The sequence below is a fragment of the Bubalus kerabau genome, chromosome 20 (genome assembly GCF_029407905.1).
Source record: "Bubalus kerabau isolate K-KA32 ecotype Philippines breed swamp buffalo chromosome 20, PCC_UOA_SB_1v2, whole genome shotgun sequence".
Taxonomy (NCBI): domain Eukaryota; kingdom Metazoa; phylum Chordata; class Mammalia; order Artiodactyla; family Bovidae; genus Bubalus; species Bubalus kerabau.
The window spans coordinates 39476923-39500254 of NC_073643.1; the positions used below are offsets into that span (position 1 = coordinate 39476923).

The 23332-nt window shown below is 42.2% G+C and overlaps 1 protein-coding gene across 1 annotated transcript; it reads right to left on the bottom strand.

The window, feature by feature from the left end:
• Window positions 1–8420: 8420 nt before the first annotated feature.
• SNTN (sentan, cilia apical structure protein) lies at window positions 8421–22577 on the bottom strand. Its single transcript, XM_055558667.1, has 4 exons — window positions 22468–22577; window positions 20695–20729; window positions 12731–12870; window positions 8421–8579 (listed from the first exon to the last, which is right to left on the bottom strand). Exons 1-4 carry the CDS (start codon window positions 22575–22577, stop codon window positions 8421–8423), a joined length of 444 nt encoding a protein of 147 aa, XP_055414642.1.
• Between the last annotated feature and the right edge of the window lie 755 nt (window positions 22578–23332).

Genomic DNA, 23332 nt, shown 5'->3' on the forward strand with positions numbered 1-23332 from the left:
ATTGGGAAAACGCATGAACCTTATGTCCCTTCTTAGAACTTCACAAACTCCAAAACCCTACTGCAACAGCCCCTGTCCACACTGTGTCCACAAGCACTGCACACTCTGACTTTTGTACACACCTGTGGCTCTTGTTATGTTATTAGTTGTCTTTGCCTCCTGACTCAGGGAGCAGGACAAATTAGGAGTACTGGAGAATTAATGACCTTGAAAGCAGACTTCAGCCAATGATGGACAATATAAGGGAGAGAATTTCTCAGCTTCCTTGCCTATTGTTGTGAAAACTCTTGAGACATGACCTACACTGAATCCCAGAGCCCATCTGTGGGACCAAGTCCCCACTGCCCACAGGGGTCAGCCTGTTCATAAATGTACACTTTACTGATGGGCCTCTCTTAAAGACCCCAAATGCAGTTCTTTGAAATCACCTCTCAAATAAACTCATTCTATTCTTATCTTTAGGTTGTGCTTCTGAGGGAACTCAAACTAAGATATCTACCAGTTAAAGGCTCTGAGAAGTCCTGTAGTAAATGTATACGTGCCTTCTTAATTTGGCCTTCGAGGCTTTTTTTTTTTTTTTTTTTAAATCTGGCTTCTACCCAACTTCCCAGCCTAATTTTTCTCAAGTTTCCCCTACTTAGCTCAAGTTTTTTTTTTTTCAATTTCTGATCCCGCTATATTCTTAATGATGTTACTATCCCCTAAGGTGACAGAAGAACTCATGTGTACTAGGAAGACACATGCCTAGCATAAGCATCATTTGCTACCGAGTGACACTCAAAGTCTATAACTCATATGACATCTGCCTAGATCAATGGGCATAGATGCTGGTTGTGAACATGGGTTGTGTACATGCCAATAAGTGCAATCAACCCATCTTCCTAGGATACAGACAAAAGTAAGAGCCTCACTTCTCAGGCTGAGGTACTCCAGGTACAGCTAATAGGATTTCTGTGATGACATCCTCTTCCAGAGTTTTGGCATCAGCCTGGGGGCAGCTCAGGCCTGTTGAAATGAAGATCAGAACTGACATCGTGAGCAAGCTGGCTTTATGTGTAGGCTCAAGGTGCTGACAAAAGCCTCCCTTTCTTCTGAGCCCAATCACCTGCCTCTAGCTTAATTCCAGAGGGGTTTCCAGAGTCAAGCTCTCAGTTCATTCTTACGTGCTCTCCCAGAGATTAGAAGTGATTTCCATTCTTCACCTCTCCTCCCTTTCTGACTTCAGGGAGGGCATGGGTGGAGGAAGTCCAGCGTGGACAGTTCATGAGCGATGAGCCACACTGCTCTGGCATTTAATGTTTTCACTGTTCCACACATGCTTTTCAGGGGGCAGTCAGAGCTCCTCCATTGAAGACCAGAGTTTCAGGAAAACCGAAGTTCTGCTTTTCTCACTTTTATTATTGATTTTCATTAAGCCCTTCAGAGGCCCCCAGTACCTCCAGCCTTCTTCCCTTCAAAGAGAGAGATTTAGAGAAAGCAGCCAGTTTCCAGCTTTCAGAGACTGCTAGAGATGCTGCTGTCTCATGACTGTCCTGCTCCTGAGGTCCTCTGCTGTTTACCCAGTGAAGGGGGCAAAGGTTACTTGGGATTAACCTGTTGTTCAGTCTCTCAGTCGTGTCCAACTCTTTGTGACCCGAAGGACTATAGCCCACCAGACTCCTCTGTCCATGGGATTCTCCAGGCAGGAATACTGGAGTGGGTTGCCATTCCCTTTTCCACGGGATCTTCCTGACCCAGGGATCAAATCTGGGTCTCCTGCATTGCAGGCAGACTCTTTACCATCTGAGTCACCAGGGAAGGCTTTAAGCGGTCCCACTGTGGGCTGCAAATCTGATTCAGGTCAAAGCATAGCCTTTCAGTAAAAAAAAGAACAGGAAACTACAATGCAAAGCAGATGAGGCAGGTGAAGTTGCTGAAAATATAATTATAAATTATTGAATTTTGAAAATGCTTTATCTTATTAAAAAAAAAGCTTCGTGGTGGCTCAGCAGTAAGGAATCCACCTGCAATGCAAGAGATACAGGAGACCTGGGTTTGATCCCTGGGTCAGGAAGATCACTTGGAGAAAAGAATGGCAACCCACTCCAGTATTCTTGCTCCAAGAATCCTATGGACAGAGGAGCCTGGTGGGCTACAGTCCATAGGGTTGGAAAAAAGTTTGATATGACTGAAGTAACTGAGCATGCACATAAATGGCTGAGGTCCCCACGTCAGTAAGACATAGAAGGGTCTGGAGTTCACTGTGTGGCTCTGCCCCCAGATAATCACAGCTGGAGGTGGCTCTGAGGTCTGAGCTCCTCTGTCTTGTTGGACTGTCCAATGTGGGGTCCACTGGCCCCAAGATAGTGGGGATGCTTCACTCTGTCTTTGATCTTGAGAGTATTCTTTGCATGGCTGGTTTTCTGGTTCTGAGCTAAATTAAAGCAAAAGCAATCTGAAACTGAGTGTAGATCTTCATTCTTACCAATTTTTATTAGTAAAAGTAGCAGTCTGTAATAAGACCCAGTTTGCTCATCTGCCAGGAAAGCACATCATGCTTTCTTTTCTTCAGCAAGACATTAACCTGCGTCCAAGCAAACATCTTAATGTTCCCCTTTTCTACCTCTTCTGTTTGAGAAGGACTCATTCATTCATTAATTTGTTCATTTCATATTCATCAAGCACCTCTTCAATGCTATTCCAGGTGTTGAGGATACAATATAAGACAGGCAGGGCTCTTGCTTTTAAAGATGTTACTGACAAGTCAGTAAATGGCCACGTGAATTGTGTGACTTACGTAGCACTTTCAAAACTGATATAAATCATAGCTACAGATTTTTAAATCTACAAAGCACTGAGAAACCATCAGTGTTTCTTTTTTCTTCTTTTCTTACTCTCTAGGATACCTCCTGCTTATTGACATTTAGCCCTCTGTGTATTGGGCTTATACCACAGCCTGCCAAGGTTAAAGTTAGAAAAGAGAAGTAGAAGAGATAGGATTTTAAGTGATTAAACTTTGTCCATATACTCACTGGCACGTGTTATGATTTTCTTTAAGTCTTGGTTAATACAAAAGATTATTTCAGAATGGGAAGGGATTTGAGAAACATCTAGTCACAGAGCCCTTTCACTAAGTAAGGAAGAATCTGAGACATGGAAGGAGGCGAGCAGGAGCAGACCTGGGAGGAAAACTCAGGGTTCTACCCTCCACATCAGCATCCCCATTCCTCTACCTACACGTGCATGTTGGGAACAGCCCCTTTCCCTTCCACGGCCTCCCTCCTGTCGTTTATACTTTCTTCAAGCAAAACCACGAGCTAAAGGTCACACAGATTTTAAAATTCCACTGCCTTCCCCCAAAGGAAAAATTCCCTTCTTGAATGACATAGAAAGGCAAGGAAAAGCAAGTTATATTGTTGCTGCTTCCCTCCGAATGCTGCTTGACTCCCTGTGGATTCCGGAACTGTGAGCCGCTGCTCCTTCTCTTGCTCTACCTCCTCTTCCTCCTCATTTTGGAGAATAACATACTGTGACCACGTGTAAGCCTTGAGTCACGGCGATGCTCTCCTTTGGGTAGTTTTCTATCCACTCACCATTACAGAAGGGAGCCAGACTGCTGCACAAGAGGGATGTGGGTTGGAAACCTCAGTTTTATCTGCCACTTACTGCTGTGTGGCCCTGGTAAGTCACTTGACCTCTCTAAAGTTCATCCTCTTTGGTGAAATGGAGATAATAATACCAATCTCTTAAAGTTATTTAGGGAATTAAGTAAAAGGCCATCTAGAAATATTTGAGTGTAGTAGATGCTCTATTAGGGGCAGCCATGGTCAAGAATAATGATAATAACCATCTGTCTAGAATGAGACAAATTAGAATGGATATGAGACATATACACAGGCCCACTTTATATTCCTGATTTATGTGCTTCCTTAACTCTCACAGTGACTTGTCTAAGAAAACAGGCCCCATTCGGATCCCAACTTTAGATCTGAAAAAACATGAGGCTCACTCAGAAAATGTGGAGGGTTTTCTCAGGGCCCCAGGGCTGGTGATGGCAATGCTGGGGCCAGAGTCCAGCCCTCTGCCTTTTTCTCTTCTCCAGGCTAGCGGTTCCTCCGTGGCATAGAGCTCCCACCCATACCATCTGAAGCTCATGTGAAGTGGAAAAAATCAAAACCACGAACAGCCTCTAGTTAGTTACAGCTCATGTTTTGTCACCAAATGAGTATGGAAAACTTTAGGGTTCATGGTTCTTAGATTCAGGATTGTGGATGAAGTATTGAACACATGGGGCAGGAATGGAGTCCTCGTGCACAGGAATGGAAACCACGCTGAGAGCCCACTTTACACTAGGCTTCGCTTATTTCAAAACTGCAACCCCTCTCCCCCACCAAAGGACCAAAGAGATCTGAAGCCATGTGTCCTAGATTGAAATTAGAGGAAACTGGCACAATGTCTTTCAGGCCTGAATTTGCTGGGTTATGGTTGCCCCTTGTCCATGGGCTGGATTGACCTTTGCCAGATTCTGGAAACTGGCCTTCCCGGCCCTTCTCAGAGCTCAGAATTCAGCTAAGAACTCTCTTCAGCTCTACCAGCGCCGAAGTTCAGGATGCCTGTTGGTTTCCTTCCAGCCCTTTCCCCCTTTCTCACAAAGGACTGTTTAAAGCACAATTCCTGATCTCATACTGGGACCCTTTTTTAGATGCTGAAATAAAGAAAATTAGGGGTTCTAGGACTGGGTATGTTTCTGTCATGCTCACCAAATTGCAAGCGTGCTCACAGCTTTTGTACAGGAAGATCTTAACTATATTTAAGCACAGAAAACTTCCCAGGGAGGCTCAGGTTACCTCCTTTTACACAGTGACAATTCAAGAAAGGTTTCACTTGGAATAACAAAGGAGATAATTCCATCAGTTCTCATGTTTGCTGAGCCTGTGCCTGAGAAGCAAATAACACTGCTCTGGTCATCCAAGTTATGGATTTTGTACCAGAGATTCTTATAATTTCCTCTGTCAGTCATTTCATCTCCAGCTCCTCCCTCCCTTCTTTGAGAACCTGTCCATATACTTTGCAGGGAGAGTTCCCACAGGCCCTGCTGAGTGGCCATGTGACTTTCATCCCTGGCCACAAACAACTTGATCTGGAGTGGCCCCTACTTGAATTCAGCCAATCAAGTTCTTGTTCCTGGGGACTGGAATTGGCTTTCTGAGATGCTACTGAGTGTTGGCTGAACATTTAAAGAGAGAAGTCAAGTCAGTGACGGGAACTTTGTGTTTGGCTTTTGGGCCAAGAATCAGGAAAAAAGGCTAGTCAAGAAGTAGAGATACAAACAGAGGTAGAGGTAGAGATGAGGGAGAGACCACATGCAGACAGAAGCAGAGATAAACCAATTCATTTAAGATACACTGAAAGCAAAACCTTGACTTTGCTTTCCATTGCTGTTTCCAGTATTTTGTAGACATTCGTTGCATTCTCTGCCCTTTCTTTATTTGCCACTGGACTTTGTAGATAAATACAACCTGTGCCATTTTCCTTTGTGTGTGTGTACATGTATGTGTGTATGTAATTCCCGTGGGCTTTGTTGTTTGCAACCGAGGGATCTCATGACAGATTTGCATCCATAATCTCACCTATTTTCAAGATGTAATATTTTCAAGTAATATTTTCAAGATGGAACCTTTGTTTGAAGAGTAGAGATCATGGTTCTGGAACTAGAACCAAGAGGTGAGGTTTCTGTGGATCCAGTGTCTTAGCGCAGTTGTTCAGTTGCCAAGTCATGTCAACTCTTTGTGAACCCATAGACTGCAGCATGCCAGGCTTTCCTGTCCCTTACTATGGAGTTTGCTCACAATCATATCCATTGAGTCAGTAATGCCATCCAGCCATCTCATCCTCTGTCATCTCCTTCTCCTCATGCCCTCAATCTTTCCCAGCCTCAAGGTCTTTTCCAAAGAGTTGGCTGTTCCCATTAGGTGGCCAAAGTATTGAAGCCTCAGCTTCAGCTTCAGTCCTTCCAAAGTCTTAGGGTAATGCTCATCAATTTGTCTGTCACTGATGCTTCTCAAGCTTTTGCTCTGCTTTCATTTCTTGCATTGGGCTAAAATAGATTCTATAAATGATTTTCCCCTCAGAGGATAGTAACTTCCCATCTGGAATGGAGTTTCAAAAATCCTTACGGGGAGCCCCGGGGTTGGAATGGCTCCAAGATTCTTCCTCACAGCATCGGCCAGGGTCTCTTTTTTCCTTCTCTGAAAGGTGTGAATTAGTTGACCTTTTGATTGGTCACCAAGGTTGCCATATTCAGCTACTTTCAACAAAGATACAAAGGGCTTGGATGGAGTGCATCCCACAGATTCTATTTGAGGAATGCCAAATGGCTCTCCAGGCCCCAGCTGGTACCACACTCTCTCTCACACAGTGCCTGAAATGTGCACAGTTATTTTTGTTGAATTGTAATATTATTGCTCACGATGAAGTCTAATATTAAAACAAAATTGACAATGCCCTCAAGGAGGGCAGAGAACTCAGCAATCTGCCTGCCGTGTGACTTTGGAAAAGTCAAAACCTCGGTTTCCTCATCTGTGAGATGATAATACTAATACCAACCTCAGAGGGTTATGATGGGAACTGAGTTAATATTTATGAAGTGCCTGGCACATGAGTCGAGTCCTGTTGAATGCACATTCCTTCTATGAAAATGGTGACAGAGGGTAAAGTCTGGGAGTTTCCCTGACGGGGAAAATGTGTAGACTTTTGAACTTAGACTAAGGTTTGGAAAGTAAGGAGGGCTAAGGAATCTGGTCTTGGTGGATTTGGAACACTACAGGATGGGATAACAGGCTTCCTAGGTGGTGCGCTGGTAAGGAATCTGCTTGCCAATGCAGGAGACACAAGAGGCATGGGTTTGATCCCATGGACGAGACACATGGCAACACACTCCAGTATTCTTGCCTGTAGAATTTCATGGACAGAGGAACCCAGTGGACTATGGGGTTGCAAAGAGTCAGGCATGACTGAGCACACACAGGCACATGCACGCCTGCACACACACACACACACACACACACACACACACAGGTGAGGTAACACTTCTCCAGACCAGGGGTGGAGGTTCTCCTTCGGAAAGGATCCCTTAACATGTGCCTCTGAGGCTTACAGTGTTGGGTTGGAAGGAAAAGGGGAGGTGAGGGAGGTAACTTAGGAAGCTACAATAATTCTGGAATGAATTAAAATCTTGGTGAAAGTCTATCTCAAAGACTTAGGCATTGACTGATGTGTGTGTGTAATTTAAACTCAGGAATTCAGGTATAGCCACAGGGAATGTGTTTCCTGAGGACATGACCATTTTTAGATCATATTGTCAAGGAATTGTTGGTTAAATCATGGCCAGAAATTACAAAGATATTGGGATTTATGGGGTTTTAAGTCATATATAGGGCTTCCCCGGTGGCTCAGCTGGTAAAGAATCTGCCTATAATGCGGGAGACCTGGGTTCAATCCTTGGGTTGGGAAGATTCCCTGGAGAAGGATATGGCAACCCACTCCAGTATTCTTGCCTGGAGAATCCCATGGACAGAGGAGCCTGGTGGGTTACGGTCCACAGGGTCACAGAGAGTTGGACACGACTGAGTGACTCACACAAGTAATATGCAGGCAGAATTCACATAAAGTAAAATCCACCCCCGCTTTTGTGTGTGCAGTTCTAAGAGTTTGACAAATGTGTGCAGTCATGTACCCATCACCACAATCAAGCTACGGAACATCTCCATCCCCCTAAAAGTGCCCTCATGCCCATCTGTGGACAACTCCATGTCTTACCCACAGTCCTGGCAGCCACAGATCTGTTTTATTCCTCTTACAGTTTCGCCTTTTGCAGAAAGCCAATAGAGCTTCTCTGACCTTTGATCCCAAGTCACGTGATAACAACTCTTTCAGCAACCTGTAGCCCTTATCACAATTATAATTATACTGTATAAGAAATTGATTGATAAAATGTTCACAGTCTGTCTCCTCTGCTAAGACTCTGGTAGGCATGTCTGAGGGCAGAGATTGGCTGATTCATTACTTTGTCCTTAGCAATACCATCAAGTAGAAGCTCAATACACATTGTTTGATGGATGAATGAGTGAGGGGCTCAGTGACTCTAAGGGAAGTGCTCTAAAACACTACTGACACAACAGAAGCAATGCAATATTTGGTGGTATCAAACCTATTATATTATAAAGCATCAGAGATTATATCATGTTATTCAAACATTCCTGAAAAGTGTGCATAGATTTCTGTAGTGACAAAGGGTCTGAATATTAGCAATCAGACCCACCCTAGGCAACCCCAGGTGCATGATCAGTACCTTCAGTTGATCAAAAATAAAATGAAAAAATTTAAAATCATTTAACATTGTATTTTGCCATTAATTTGCCTAACTATTTATTTAAAGCTGATTATTGTGTAATTTTTACACTCCATATATTTTGGAGCAAATCTGACATTGTAGTGATGCTTAACAGTAAGACCATGAAATCCTCAAAATCCAGCTTATTTTCTGTGTGTTCGTCAAGTTCAGAAAGGAGGTCTTTGTACCTTGCTTTGGTTTCTTGTCCCTGTAAGAATGAAAAGTAAAAAGCCTGATTCATTGTGCTGCCTTGGTTTTATAGATAATAAGTAATAGTAAACATGTTATTAACAACATGTCAAGTTGCTACCAGCCCTACTAGTCAAGCAATGTGTTACATCTTTTCATGGGTTATCTGAGTGCTCACAGTGACCTTATTGAATACGTATTATTTTCCCACCCTACAGTGGAAGGCCAGAGACTCAGTGAGAATAAAGTAATTTGCCCCAAATTTCCCTGGTGGCTCAGATGGTAATAGAATCTGCCTGCAACGCAGGAGACCTAGGTTTGATCCTTGTGTCAGGAAGATCCCCTGGAGAAGTGAATGGCTATCCACTACAGTATTCTTGCCTGGAGAAATTCATGGATGAAGCCTGGCAGGCTACAGTCCATGGGGTCATGAAGAGTCAGACATGACTGAGCAACTACAACCACATCATCACAGACAGCTATGAGCGTGGAACCAGGATTCATTGCATTGGCTACCTGATTCTGGAGCAACTGCTAAGCTATACTACCTCTCTACAAATACAGTTACTGTTATGCATTCTGATTTTCAAATTACAATCCCTTTGTCATTGGAGGTATCTACTATGTGATCTACAGAGTTTGATTATCCAGAAAAATGAAGTAAAATATGCTAAAAGAAAGTATGTGCTTTGAAAGATTGTTCAGCACTTAGCTTGATCATAAATCAAACCAAAGTTCATCAAATCTCAGAAACAGATTGAAGGAAAACCTGTGAAAAGCACATAAATGGAGAAACTTTTCAGTTCCAAGCTCAGCTTGTGAATTATCTTCCCAAGTGGCATAAAAAAACATTAAGGTCATTTGATTCACTGCATTTAGTTTAACCCCAAACCCTCACCCATGTGCTGGCTGTAAAAAAGCTCATTGCAGCATGACTAAGGCACTTCAGCAGTGATGATACATTCCTCTCACAGGCTGAAGACCTTTCATATCTTCTAGGCTGTTCCTCAAGAGGTGACACTTGCCAGAGAAGGTGGAAGGACCTATGTCTGCCTCCCTCAGAGCAAGCAGCCCTTGACAAGTGTGAAGCATACTGTTTGCCCCCAGGTCAGAGATGGCTGGAGGTCTATCTCCTCTCTTTTTGCTGTGCATTTTAAGAGCATGGAGCTGATGGAGGTCCAGTCTTTTTGGGCTTGACCTGCCATCTTGCTTTTGTATCTTCTTAGCAGTGCATTTAGGTGCTCAGTTTTGTTATCTCTGACTGACTATAGGGGGATAAATAAGATCCCCCAAATTACGTTTAGGCTTATGAGGAAGGACATGTTCCTTTCAGACCCTGGACTCAGCCAGAAGGTCCAGCTCAGTTTCCCAGAGAACCCTGCGTGAGGATTTAGGAGGAAGCCCAGTTGGTTACGGAGACTCTTACACTCACTGTACCTGCCTTTGGCACTCTCGCAGGGCAAAGCAGGGAAGATGGTCCAAGACAGCATTCTGCCATGACGCTGCGTGTCTGGCAGTGGGACTGCTCAGTGGGACCACTGAGACTGAGGCGGGTAGGGCTGAGCAATCCCCCCAAGTTCCTGAAATACGTCTCTACTCTCTTCTGGAGGAGAGGGCGGGATTGCCCTGTGATCTGGCTTGGTCTGCTGCTAGAGAGCCTGGAATCGGCTGCCTTTCCTGGGTTTAGTCTACACTGAGGGGCACGAGGCTGAGATGTCTTTCCTGGCAACTTTGGTTTTAATTCTTTTCCTCTGATGTTCTCAGAGAGATAGTGGATCACATCAGGATGAGACTCATCCACTAGGTCCTCGTTCTCACACTTGTCAAAAGCTCACTGTGGACTTGCCAAGTACATGCAGTGCTCTTTTTCTCTCTGAGATCTGTCATTTTTTTTGGCCTCTGATGCAAACTGATGATATAGGATTTGCTCTCCCACCCTCTCTGTAAAGATTCCCCAGAATTTTGGATCGCTTGTCAAATCTTATCTGATGTTTCTGGCTGAAAAAAAAATAGCTTTAAAAAAGTATTGCAAAAACAATACGTGTTTAATATTGGACATACAGAAAAAAAAAAAAAACAGAAGAATGTAAAAATAACCCTTTACTATATTACCTAAAGATAGCTAACTATTATTAACATTTCTTTTCAGTCATTTTTCTGTGTCTCACACGGTAGTCTGTCTCTCTCTTTCACACACACACACATGTGCACAAGCTCTTTTTTTACTTTATTGTGGAACAATGACAAATATAACCATATGTATTTAAAGTGTACAATGTGATGATTTGATACATATGCATTGTGGAATGATTACGAAGATCAAGATAATTAACACATCCATCACCTCGCACAGAATTAACGTGTGTGTATGTGTGTGGTAACAATGCTTAAGACTTACTCTCAGAGGCTCTCAAGTATGCAGTCCTCATTACTAACTAGGGTCATCATGCTGTGGATCAGAGCTTCAGAACTTATTCTTCTCATAGCTGGAAATGTGTGCCCTTTGACCTAAATCACCCCTTTCCCCCAGCTCCTGGCAACCACCATTATATTCACTGTTTCTATGAAACAGGCTTTTTAAAAATTCACTTCTTTGTGGAATAAAAAAACAAAAAAACAAAAAACACTTCACACCTGCTCTTTGGAAATAATCCTAGGAAGCTGTGCCTTTGACCCAGACTCCCCAGTGGATGGCACCTTATGTAACTATAGTACGCTAAAACCATACACATATTTATATTTTAAAGGAACTATAATATTTCTCTTTTATGTATTTCAGAATACACATAGAACCTGAGAGACTGTTTCCTTTTAAGTTTTTTCTCTCTCTGCCTGCCATTAAATACTGGTGGTTTAGGTTCAGCATGAGGCCCTCTTTTCTTCCTACCTATTGTCCCAAGGCTACAATTTTCTGAAGTTTGAACACGTACTGCTGATAGAATGTAATGTGATTTTAGGTGATGTGAAAATAAATATTAGATAAGAATGTACAGTCATCTATGTTTTTTACTATCTTCCATTTCTACTCACTGAATTTACATTTAGAATAGTGATCAAGTTTCTTTATAAAATAATTTTAAGTAGAGTGTTAACTTAAAAAGTTCTAAGTAAATTTTAATACAGGCTATAGGCAGATACAGGAAAAACCTTGAAGACAAGGGACTTTCCTGGTGGTCCAGTGGCTAAGACTCCACACACACAATGCAGAGGGCCTGGACTCAATCTCTGGTCAGGAAACTAGATTCCACATGCTGCTACTAAGACCTGGTACAGCCAAATAAATAAAGAAATACTTTTAAAAAAAAGTACTGAAGATAGCATCAAGTGACTGAGGTTTGAGAAGGATGCCTCTAGATGATTTAGGTCCCTCCCTCTGGTCACTCGCTTAATCCAGATCTCTATTCTGACCATTCTGCTCACATATCCTATTGCTGTCTGAGTTTATCAACTTTAAAGTTTCAAGGACACCTTAAGCTTGACACAAGCTAACAGAACTCATCACCTGCCCCCACCTCCCACCCCACCTCCAATCTGATTCTTCTCCAGTCTTTCTCTTCTCTGAAAATGGATCCACCACCCATTTCTTCCCACAGTCAGAACTGACATATCATTATTTGCTCCCTCCTGTTCTTCAACCATCACAGCAGATCCTGTTCATTCCACCTTCCAAAGGCCCCTTATACTTGCCACCTTAGCCCAAACCAACGTCTTCTTGTGTTTCCCACAGTTCCTCTCTTCTTTGCCTCACTCCCCACCCTCATGGAGCCTCATCTCCTACTGCAGCTGGTGTTAATTTCTTCCTCGGGAATTAAGAAACCATCCCTGGCTTCCTCCTGCCCACAGGCTATGCCTCTGTAAGACACGACTTCTTACCACCTGCCTGGCTTCCTCCCTCACTGCTTTTACTTCCCTCCCACTTTTCACTAATACTTACTGGACCTCAGATGTCTTTGACATGCTTTACATCAGATTCCCTACTTGGAATGCCACCACTCCCCACCAGCCCTCACCCCTAGATCACTCTTAATCTCATTTTTCAGATCATAACTATACCTTAATTTTCCAGGTCTTTTTTGACCACCAAGCCCCAAATAGTCCCTCTGTTTTACTCTTTTCATGCCAGCTGTTATGGTGTGGCTCACATTTCTTGGTGCCTGTTAATTGTCTTACCTCTGCGAAATTCTTAAACTGGGTTTGCAGCAGATTTTTGGCAGTAGCTTTTCCGAGTTTACCATCAGGGTCAGAAGAGTTTCTGAAAACCAGAGCAGCGGTGGCGATGGCTTTTTCCAGATCTGAGCCCTTGCGTAAAGCTGTGAGAGAAGAAATGTACAACCGTGTAGCCTAGGTTAGAATTGATCCTCCCAACCATCAGGCTCCTCCTTCCAGGGGAACCTGGGGAACAGCACTGGAAGGTATGTGTCAATGTGATCCTGACCTTTGGCTTTTTGCCACCTATCAGAGGGTGGAACGCATCCAGCGTTTGATCCTGGACCTTTAAACAATGGAAAACCAAAGTCCCTTCAGTAGCAAATAAAATTAGTAGAATCAGGATGAGATTTAGCCCCTGCTTGCCATATGACCTTGGGAAAACACCTGACTTCTCTAAGCCTTGGTTTTCTGATGTGTGATTTCATTTAGTCAACAAATATTTACAGAGCATCTACTATGTGCTTGGCTCAGTCCCTGGCATTAAGACACTTCATTGAGTAAGACAAAGTCCTTCTCTTGTGGAGTTTATATTCTGTGTCAGAGCATCACACAGGCCAGTGTGGTAAAGGAGAATGACATCCAAGACAAGTCCTCTGATATCACGATAGATAAGGGATCTCTTTGAATCACGGCCTCAGTCACAGTGATCTTTCCAGCTGGTTTCTCTGGTTTAAAGTGTGCTGCTAACTCAGTCCTTTCCAGTGGGGAACACACAGTGACACCTGAGAACTACTCAAGGTTCAGTGAAGAAAACTCTTAGCCTCTCTGTTCCCTCAGCCCTCGGTACATCCTCTATTATAGAACTTCTGCCACTTTATACTTATTGCATGTTTGACCATTTTTCTCTCAAACTGAAATGCAAGCTCCATGAGGCCACAGATCACATTTTTTTAAATCACTATACTCCCAGTGACCAGCAAAAATGCCTGCTATGTAGTTGTTGCTCAGTCGCTAAGTCATGTTCAACTCTTTGTAATCCCATGGACTGCAGCACGCCACGCTTCCCTGTCCTTCACTACCTCTCAGAGTTTGCTCAAACTCCATTGCATTGGTGAAGCCATCAACAATCTCATCCTCTGTTGCCCCCTCCTCCTCCTGCCTTCAATCTTTCCTAGCATCATTGTCTTTTCCAATGGGTCGGCTCTTCGCATCAGGTGGCCAAAGTATTGGAGCTTCAGCTTCAGCATCAGTTCAGTTCAGTTCAGTTGCTCAGTCATGTCTGACTCTTTGCAACCCCATGGACTGTAGCACACCAGGCCTCCCTGTCTATCACCAACTCCTGGAGTTTACTCAAACTCATGTCCATCGAGTCAGTGATACCATCCAATCATCTCATCCTCTGTCATTCCCTTCTCCTTCTGCCCTCAATCTTTCCCAGCATCAAGGTCTTTTCAAATAAGTCAGTTCTTTGAATCAGGTGGCCAAAGTATTGGAGTTTCAGCTTCAGCATCAGTCCTTCCAATTAATATCCTTTATATATTTTTATATTTCTTTAGGATTGACTGGTTTGATCTCGTTACAGTCCAAGGGACTCTCAAAAGTCTTCTCTGCAGGTGCCATTAAACACTGTTGAATGAATGAACAGGAAGAAATGAAGAGAAAAACAAAATCCAATAGCTTTCTGCCCAGGTAATGTGCAACAATCGTGGATTCAAAGAAAGATGATCAGTCTGAACACTGACTTCTGTATGGAGCACTTACTGTGTTCCTGGTAATTCCTGAGCTGCTCAGACACAATCAGAAGTGGCCCCTGCCCTCATTGATCTCATAATCTAGTGGGATAAGAAACAGTAATCAAGAGGATATGGATGCATACATATGGGTTTGCTTTATATATATATATTTTTGATAATTGTTTCTGTATATACACATGTATGATGCACATTTATAACACATGATGTATGAGGCAAAGAAGGTATAAAGACAGAAAAAATAGAAAATGACAGAGTGGATCTGGGAGAAAAAGTACTGATATATATAGGTGGTCTTGGAGGCATCTCTAGGTAGATTATTATTTAAGCTAAGACCAATATGAGAGGAAGGACCTGTCAGTAAAGGGTGGAACGGATCAGCCTGAGATAAGGGTGGTGTTCAGAGTCCAGGTTCAGGAAGCCCCATATGTGAAGGCTCAGGTCAGGAGCATGGCACACTGGAGGAGCTGAAAGAACAGTTGTGACTGGAGTCTAGAAGCTGAAAGTGTTTGATTAGAAAAGTGGGTAGGGGCTAGGCCATGCTGAACTCCTAGGTGATGGAAAGGAATCAGGATTTTCTTCAATGGTTAAAGAGAAGGCATGGAAAATTTTAGTTTTTTTTTTTTTTTAATTAAAGTTAAATGGAAGGACAACAGTTAAGAGGAATGGGTGAAGGGAAAGCGTGTGTGAACCTTCTCAGTTTTTACTGTATCTCTGAACAGAACTCAGACCAAATGGTGAGGCTACAATTTCTGTCCATAAACATCTGCCAAAGCATTCTAAATCAAGGTGTTGGCTTCAACTGCAGAATATCTTGGATATTTACAGTTTTGGGCTATTATAAATAAAGCTTGTAAGAACATTTGTATGCAAGTTTCTATACAGACATGATTTCTACTTCCTTGGAAAAAAATGCCCAAGAATACAATTGCTGGGTTATACAATGGGCCCATTTCTTGTTTTTAAGAAACCATAAACTGTTTTCCATAGTAGCTATACCATTTTACAGGCCCTTGGGCTTCCCTGGTAGCTCAGATGGTAAAGAATCCACCTGCAATGTTGGGAGACCTGGCCTTGATCCCTGGGTTGGGAAGATCCCCTGGAGAATCCCCATGGACAGAGGAGTCTGGTGGTCTATATATAGCCCATGTGGTCACAAAGAGTCAGACAAAACGGAGCGACCAAGCACACACACAGCAATGTATGAGAGCTCCAGCTTTCCTTTATCTTTGCCAGCATTCAGGGTTGTCACTCTTTATTATTTTAGCCATGCTGATATGTGCATAGTGACGTCTCACTGTGGTTTTAAATTGTATTTCCTAATGGCTAATGATGCTGAACGTCTTTTCATGTGCTTATTTGCCATCTGTATATCTTCCTCAGTGAAACATTTATCTGTTCAGATCTGTTCATGGATTTTACTCACTTTCTAAATGAATTAAAAACTTTTTTTTTTTTGAGGTTGGAGAGTTTAAAATTTTTCAGGATACAAGTCTTTTCTAGGATATGTGATATGCAAATATTTTCTCCCTGCCATTATATTGTGTTTTTATTCTCCAATGGAGTCTTTTGTGAAGGAGAAGTTTTTTCATTTTTATCAAGACAAATTTATCAGTTTTTCCTCTTATGAAAGATTTTGCCCTAGGTATAATTAAACATTGTATAATTTTGTGTTCTACATTTAAATCCATGATCCATGTTCAGTTAATTTGTGTGTAAGATATGAGACTTGGGTAGCGGTGTATTTTTTGTAACCTGTGGATGACCAGTTGTTTCAGTACCAACTCTTAAAATCTCTATCCTTACTTTGTTGAATTATTTTCACATTTTGGTCGACAATCAGTTGAGCATATTAGCGTGAGTCAATTTCTAGGTCCCTTATTCTGTTTCACTTAACTGTGTATTTATTCCTCTGTCAGCCTCATACTATTTTGATTCCTGTAGCTATCTTGTAAGCCTTGACACTGAAGATTCCTCCCACTGTCTTCTCTTCCAAAATTATTTTAGCTATTTTAGGGCTTTCTCTTTTCCACATAAAGTTTAGAATAAGCTTATCTGTTTTCTAAAAAACCTGAATATTGTGGTATTTCATTGAACTTAGAGAGCAACTTGGGGAGAACTGATGTCTTCATGAGGTTGACACTTTCAACCCATGAACACAGTATGTCCTTCCATTCATTATACCATTTTATAGATGAAGACAGGATCTGATCTTGCTGAGGACACACGACTAAGTGACAGGGCTTCTGATTTCATGTTGAAAACATAAGCCTCGTGAAGACAGGGATGTTTTGCCTGTGGAATCTTCAGCACTAAGAGCAGTGCCTAGCATACAGGAAGTGCTTCACAAATATTTATTCAATAAATGTCTGTGGAATCTGTATCCTCAGCCTCTTCTGCCTTGATTTCCTCTTTGGCTTCTGATCCTCAGTCTCATTCTGACCTACGGCTTCTGTCTGCTCATCCAGTGGCTGGCCCTTCATCTAGCCTACTATTCCAGTCTCAGAAAGTTCTCTGTGTCTTTGGGCTCTATGTTGAGCTCGTTCTCCTCCCATCCTTATTCACCTCTTCCCTTCACTTCTGCCACATCTTGAAACCCGTATTTAAAACTCAGATTGTCCTCAGTTACCCAAGATTTTCCTGCTCATCAACACACAAAGGAGATGGCATATTTCTTGTAGCTCATGTCTGCCTTTCCTCAGCAGAGGTGTATGTGTTTGAGTGGGTGGGGAGCTGGACGATGGTAACCTTGAATTTAAGTGGCTAAAAAATAAACTCTGTGTATAAATAGTCTTATTTTTAACAAACAAATTGTTTAGAGGAAACATTTGAATTCCTTAAGAGGTAAATATCCCTTCTGTAATTTTTGCCAGTTGAGTTTTTTATTAATAACTCATAATAACTAGAGAGGGCTTTAATACGAGCTGTTCTACTGGGTCTGAGACTTCCCAGGGGACACAATAACCTCTTCCTCTCCTGAATGTGCCCTTCTGGCAGGCAGTGGGTGAATTTCCAAGCTGTGAGTGAGCTTGAAAATAATGACGGGCACTTTTCTTGTTTACTATGTGCCAGATGTCTTTCTAACATAATCTTATTTAATGCTTTGTAAAGCCATAAAGGTAGGTGCTATTTGCGTCTCAATTTTGCTTATTGGACACTGACATATGGAGAGATTAAGAATCTAAGGTCACACTGCTCAGGAGTGGCAGGGGCAAGATTTCAAAGTCTGTCTGCCTTCAAAGGCCACAGAAAGATCTGCCAGTTTGGAATAAGTCCTTCTAAGAGCATCGTCACAGAGGGTGTGGAAACCAGACACTTCCCAATCCTCTGACGAAGTTCAGGTCTGCCTGCATTTGAGAGGGAGACTCCATCTGGAGTAGCCCACTTCTTTCCCTTCTCCTCCATTCTTTTAAACACAGCATGGATTTCCCCCTAACTGCAAAATAACATATGCTCGTGGTAAAAACAGAACAAGAAAAACATTAAAAATAAAAGATAACAAGGCGCTCCAGTTATCCTACCAATACTGGTGATACTTTGCAAGGCGTTCTGGTTTCCTGTTTTTATGGTTGAGTTCTTTCCTTAGTAATACTCAGCATGTTGCCTCCTGATTCCTGTCCTGTCGGCCTCACTGAGTTGTGAGCGAATATGTGAAAGCATATTGTGAAGGGTGAAGTGCTATTAAAAATGCAAAGGCTCGACGTTTGTTTTTTGGCGTCTTTTATCAGCTCTTGCCTTTGGAGTGGAGGTGGTGGAGAGGGTGTTAAACCAGGCACTCATGCCCATCTCTCCTGTTAGTTTCCATCTCACTTTTTACCCTTTAATGATACTAATCTGCCCGTAGTTTCTTATAACCCTATCTTCCCAACAGGTTCTTACTGCCAGGCTCTGTTCTAGTTCTGGGGAGAGAGGAGTAAGCAATATTAAAAGAACAATCCTGGAGTTTGAGTTCTGAAGGACAATAGTAATGAATGATTATGAATTCCATGCTCTATATGCCAGCCACTCCTTTATGGGACCTATATGATTTGACTCATTTAATCTTTACATCTGTCCATCCTCTCAGGTGGCCCCAGTATCATCTCTGCTTTATACATGTGGAAACTGAAGCACAGAGAGGTTAAGCAGCTTGCTCAGGTCACACAGCAGTCTGGCCCCTCACCATGATGCATACAGTCTCTAGACATTGTTTTCCAGGCAGTGTATTCTCAAACCCTGGAATTGGGCTACATGCCCCTCCTTTGCGCTCTACTTCCCTAAACATAAACTTGTCTGAACCCTCACATTGAAACACTCTGTTCATCGGTCTCAATTTCCTTCTACATCAGTGCTGTCCAAAAGACATATAATACAAGCCCCAATTATAATTAAAAATTTTCTAAGTAGCTGCATTAGAAACATTACAATAGAACAGATAAAATTAGTTTTAAAATATATTATTTAACCCAATATGTCAAAATATAACTTCAGCCTGTGATCAACATGAACAAAGTATTCAGATGTTACACTTTTTTCCCTACTAAGTCTCTTACATCTGATATGTAATTTACACTTATAGCACATTTCTATTCAAACTAATTGCATTTCAAGTGTTCCATATCCAGGTGGCTAGTGGGTATCATATTGGACAGTGCAGCTTTAGAGTATATGTTCCCTGAGGGCAGTCATTGCATCTTATTTATCTTGCAGTCATTCCCAGGCCCTAGCATGTTGTAGGCCTTAGCACATGTGTGCCAGACTGAACTGACTTGAACTTGAGAACCATCCCTGCCTCTTTAGCCTCAGCTGCTCTGGAACGTGGAACCCTAAACATGAAATATTTCATTTAGTGAGTTCCTGATATTTTAGTGTAGTAGAAACACAACTCTCATTTCTACAAGGGATCAGAATGCCCTTAGTTTAGAACTCCTACTATTATTTTGCAAATGAAGAAGATCTGCAGGAGAAAAGTGGCTTGTTTAAGTTTGCATCAGTTGTATATGGGAGAACTAAAAACTGATCTCTGTTCTTTTCTTGCCAGATCAATAGTTTTCCCAATACTCAAGCACTTCTCAAATTTTCGACTCTAAATCTACTTTGGATGCCAGAGGCAAATATGTGTTCAACCGTCATTCCATCTACCTCCCCCAAAAGGTCAAGGACATAAGTAGCAGGAAGAGAAAATGTGGATTGGTGCTGACTTCTATTCCATGATCTAGCCCTGTCTTATTTCCCCGAATAAAACTTAAAATTACCAATGAATAAAACAAATTCTGGCAAGATGAACCCTATTTATCCTGTGTTTTCTTAAAGCATGAGAATAAATGTGACCCAATGGTCTAATGTAAGGAGTCTGATACTAGGAATGATGTGTGTGTATATGTGTGTGTGTGTGTGAGTGTGTGTTGGAGGGCAGTGTGGATGATAGAATTATGATCCCCCCTCAATCTCCCAGAGGGGGTTGTTATGTGAGAAATGTCATGTACATTCATCATGTCATGGACATGATATTTTGTCACTGACAATTATCAAAGTGCCTGAAGTTGTGAAACAGAAATCATGGATAACTTGTGCTACAATGGTGTAAAAACAATATTTTTGTCAAGATGAAGATTTATTTAAATAAAAATATCAAGTGTCTCCTTTGGAAAAATAGAACAGCCATCTAAGAGGGAAAATAACTACAATATAGTGGGATCCAGCTGTACTTGTTATTCTGTAAACAAACCACATGTTTTGGAATAAGATAATGATCCAACTATATGAGTGCATCTTTTCTTTCATTGTTATTTCCATGACAATATTGTTCTCTCTAAAGATAGTTTACCTATAAAGTGAAATTCTAAAGGCAAATGTTTACACCTCAGGAGTTTGGCACACTATATTTTGCTCAATCAACAGAGGCAGTTGGGGATTGACTTTGTCCTGAGTACCACTGAACATTCATGCGTCAGAGGCTGATGGTCTTGCTCTGGACACACTGCGGATGCCACCTATGGAGGGCCATCTGGCCACGTGGGATGAACACTAAATTAGGAGTCACGGATCCATATACCTATTATAGCTCAGCCTTTAAATTTGGGTGAGTTAATTCCTGTCACTGGACCTCAGTTCCCAAATGTTTAAAAAGGACATTATAAATGTTTGATGCTTTATCTGTAAGTTTTCTTATATCACTGCCCTATTAATTTTAACCCTTGGCATGCTCTCCTGGTAGAGAAGCAACACATACATCTCCATCACCCCAGGCCTTACCTTTTATTGAAGCCAGCTGTTTGGATATTGAAATGCTGCCAACAAAACAAAAGAAACATAATGATTCAGGGAGTTTGGGTATTGATATCAGCATCAAAAGTAAGGTAATACAATGATTTAAAGATTATTTTCAGTAAATTTGCACTGAGCGTTCTGACGAAGCACCTGCCTGTCTTTCAAAATCCTTTCTCCCCTGTCACATGGTTAAGAAGTACTTGGTGATGGCTGGCCTACATAGCCTAGTCTTTTGTGTAGTCTTGTAAACATGTGAGCAAATGCCCTCTGATGAAAAAAGAGAACTGACCACCTTCTATTCAGGCTCTTCTGTGCCCTTTCCTGTTTCTAGCCAATTAACACAGAAATTATCAGGAGCACCCTGGAAGCCTCATCTTGAAGCCACATCAGCCTGGGGCCCTACATGGTGGCATGGAGTAAAACTGCCACAGACTTGGAATCCCTACTCTGAACTGTCACATGAAAAAGAAAAAAAAATATAACTTCTTTTCTGTAAAACTTAAGGGTTTGAAAGGAATTTGGCAGTAAGTAGTCATGAGACTGTGACCCTTGAGGCCTCAATTTTCTGACTTATAAAGTTAGGAAGCTGGACTCTAATATCTTGGAATTTTTATGGTCTTCTCTATGAGATACTCTTCTTTTTTTATAATTTATTTTACTGCGGAGAATTTTTAAAGTCTTTATTGAATTAGTTATAATATCATTTCTATTTTATGTTTTGGTTTTTTGGGCCACAAGACTTGTGGGATCTTAGCCCCCTGACCACGGGTCGAACTGGCACCCCCTGCATTGAAAGGCAGTCTCAACCACTGGACCACCAGAGAAGACCCTCCAAGATTTTCTACTCTTGATTTTCTAAAAACTCTGCACCATCATTATCCCCTTCATAAGATATGTGACCATCATTCTATGTATACTTTGTACAACATACACTTGCAATATGGCTCGTGTTATTATTATTTTTTTTTTGTCAAGATCTCCTCCATAAGTCTGTGCTGCTGCTGCTGCTGCTAAGTCGCTTCAGTCATGTCCGACTCTATGTGACCCCATAGATGGCAGCCCACCAGGCTCCCCCGTCCCTCGGATTCTCCAGGCAAGAACACTGGAATGGGTTGCCATTTCCTTCTCCAATGCGTGAAAGTGAAAAGTGAAAGTGAAGTCGCTCAGTCATGTCCGACTCTTAGCGACCCCATGGACTGCAGCCCACCAGGCTCCTCCGTTCATGGGATTTTCCAGGCAAGAGTATTGGAATAGGGTGCCATTGCCTTCTGAGGCCCTTGAAAACAAAGAGTTCTGCAGATTCTCCATATCTTCTACCCTTGGCCCTGTGGAATACCTGCCACCCATTAATTGTTCAAAATTTTTTTCAACTAAAGTGGGTTCCCTAAGGGAATTACATAAAGAAGATATTTTTTCATTTATTACCCATAATTCTATAGATTTGAATGATCTGAAATCATTTCCTTCTCTCATGGATACTTGAAACAATATGTCATACAGCAAAATCATTACCAATTTTGATTTACGAATGTTTTCCAAGAGGCAATCAAAGACATTTGTGTTAATTTTATCACCTTTTCAGTTTGCAATCAACACTACAAATTTGTTCCCTTTAATTTTCCAACTCAATTTACAGATGTATTGAAGTGGGTAATAAGCACCACGCTTGCATGATCTTGGCTACCACGTCATGGACATAACTCTTTGGAAATATACCTGCAAGCCTAAGTGAAACTCAATAAAGGAGAATCAACTGACCTTTTGGGCATGTTCTTAGGTGCTAAAGTAGATGTTGGGGCTGCAGGAGGATTGGGCTCCCCTTCCAAGCGGAGTGCTTGGTCCTGAGTACTGTGCACGCAGCCACACATACTCTGGTCTCCTGTTGTGTGTTGGCCCTTCCTAAGCAACAGTTGCTTGGCCACTGTTGCCAGTGTCCTTCACTCCATGACAACTAAACAGTGGCTCCTGTAGAAGAGCTGTATTCTATTGTTTATTTGTTAACAGACATTAAACCATGCATGCAGTCAACAAATATTTGAGTGCCTGCAGTGGGCCAGCCACCCTGCAAGGTCCTGGGGACCCAATAATGAGAAAATTCAGACATGGATCTTGATCTCAGGGAGCTTAGTGGGAAAGACTGATATTAACCAGGTAACACACAAGAAGTCACACATATAACATTACTGTGCATCCGGGATTCTGTGAGATTGGCATCAGTCAGGGAAGTCAGGGAGGCAGCCCTGAGGAACTGATGGTTGATGCCAAGTAGGAGTGAGGAGGAGGACATGGTAACTTACGCCAGTATTTTGACCTGGAGAATCCCATAGACAGAGGAGCCTGGCAGGCTACAGTCCATGGGGTAGCAAAGAGTTAGACATGACTGAGCGACTAAGCATAGGACAAAGGGCAGGGGATCCATGCTATAGACAGACAGGGGAGCCTGTGCTAAACCCATTGGCAGGAACGATGGTGGTGATCAGGAAGGACTGAACAAATGCGACAATGGCTGTACCAAAGAAGCTGACAGGGAGAGAGGCTCCAGGTAAGGATGAAGAGAAGGCATGGCTGCTAGATTACACAGGAAGTGACAGATTACGGTAGGGAATTTTCACCTTATGTCAAG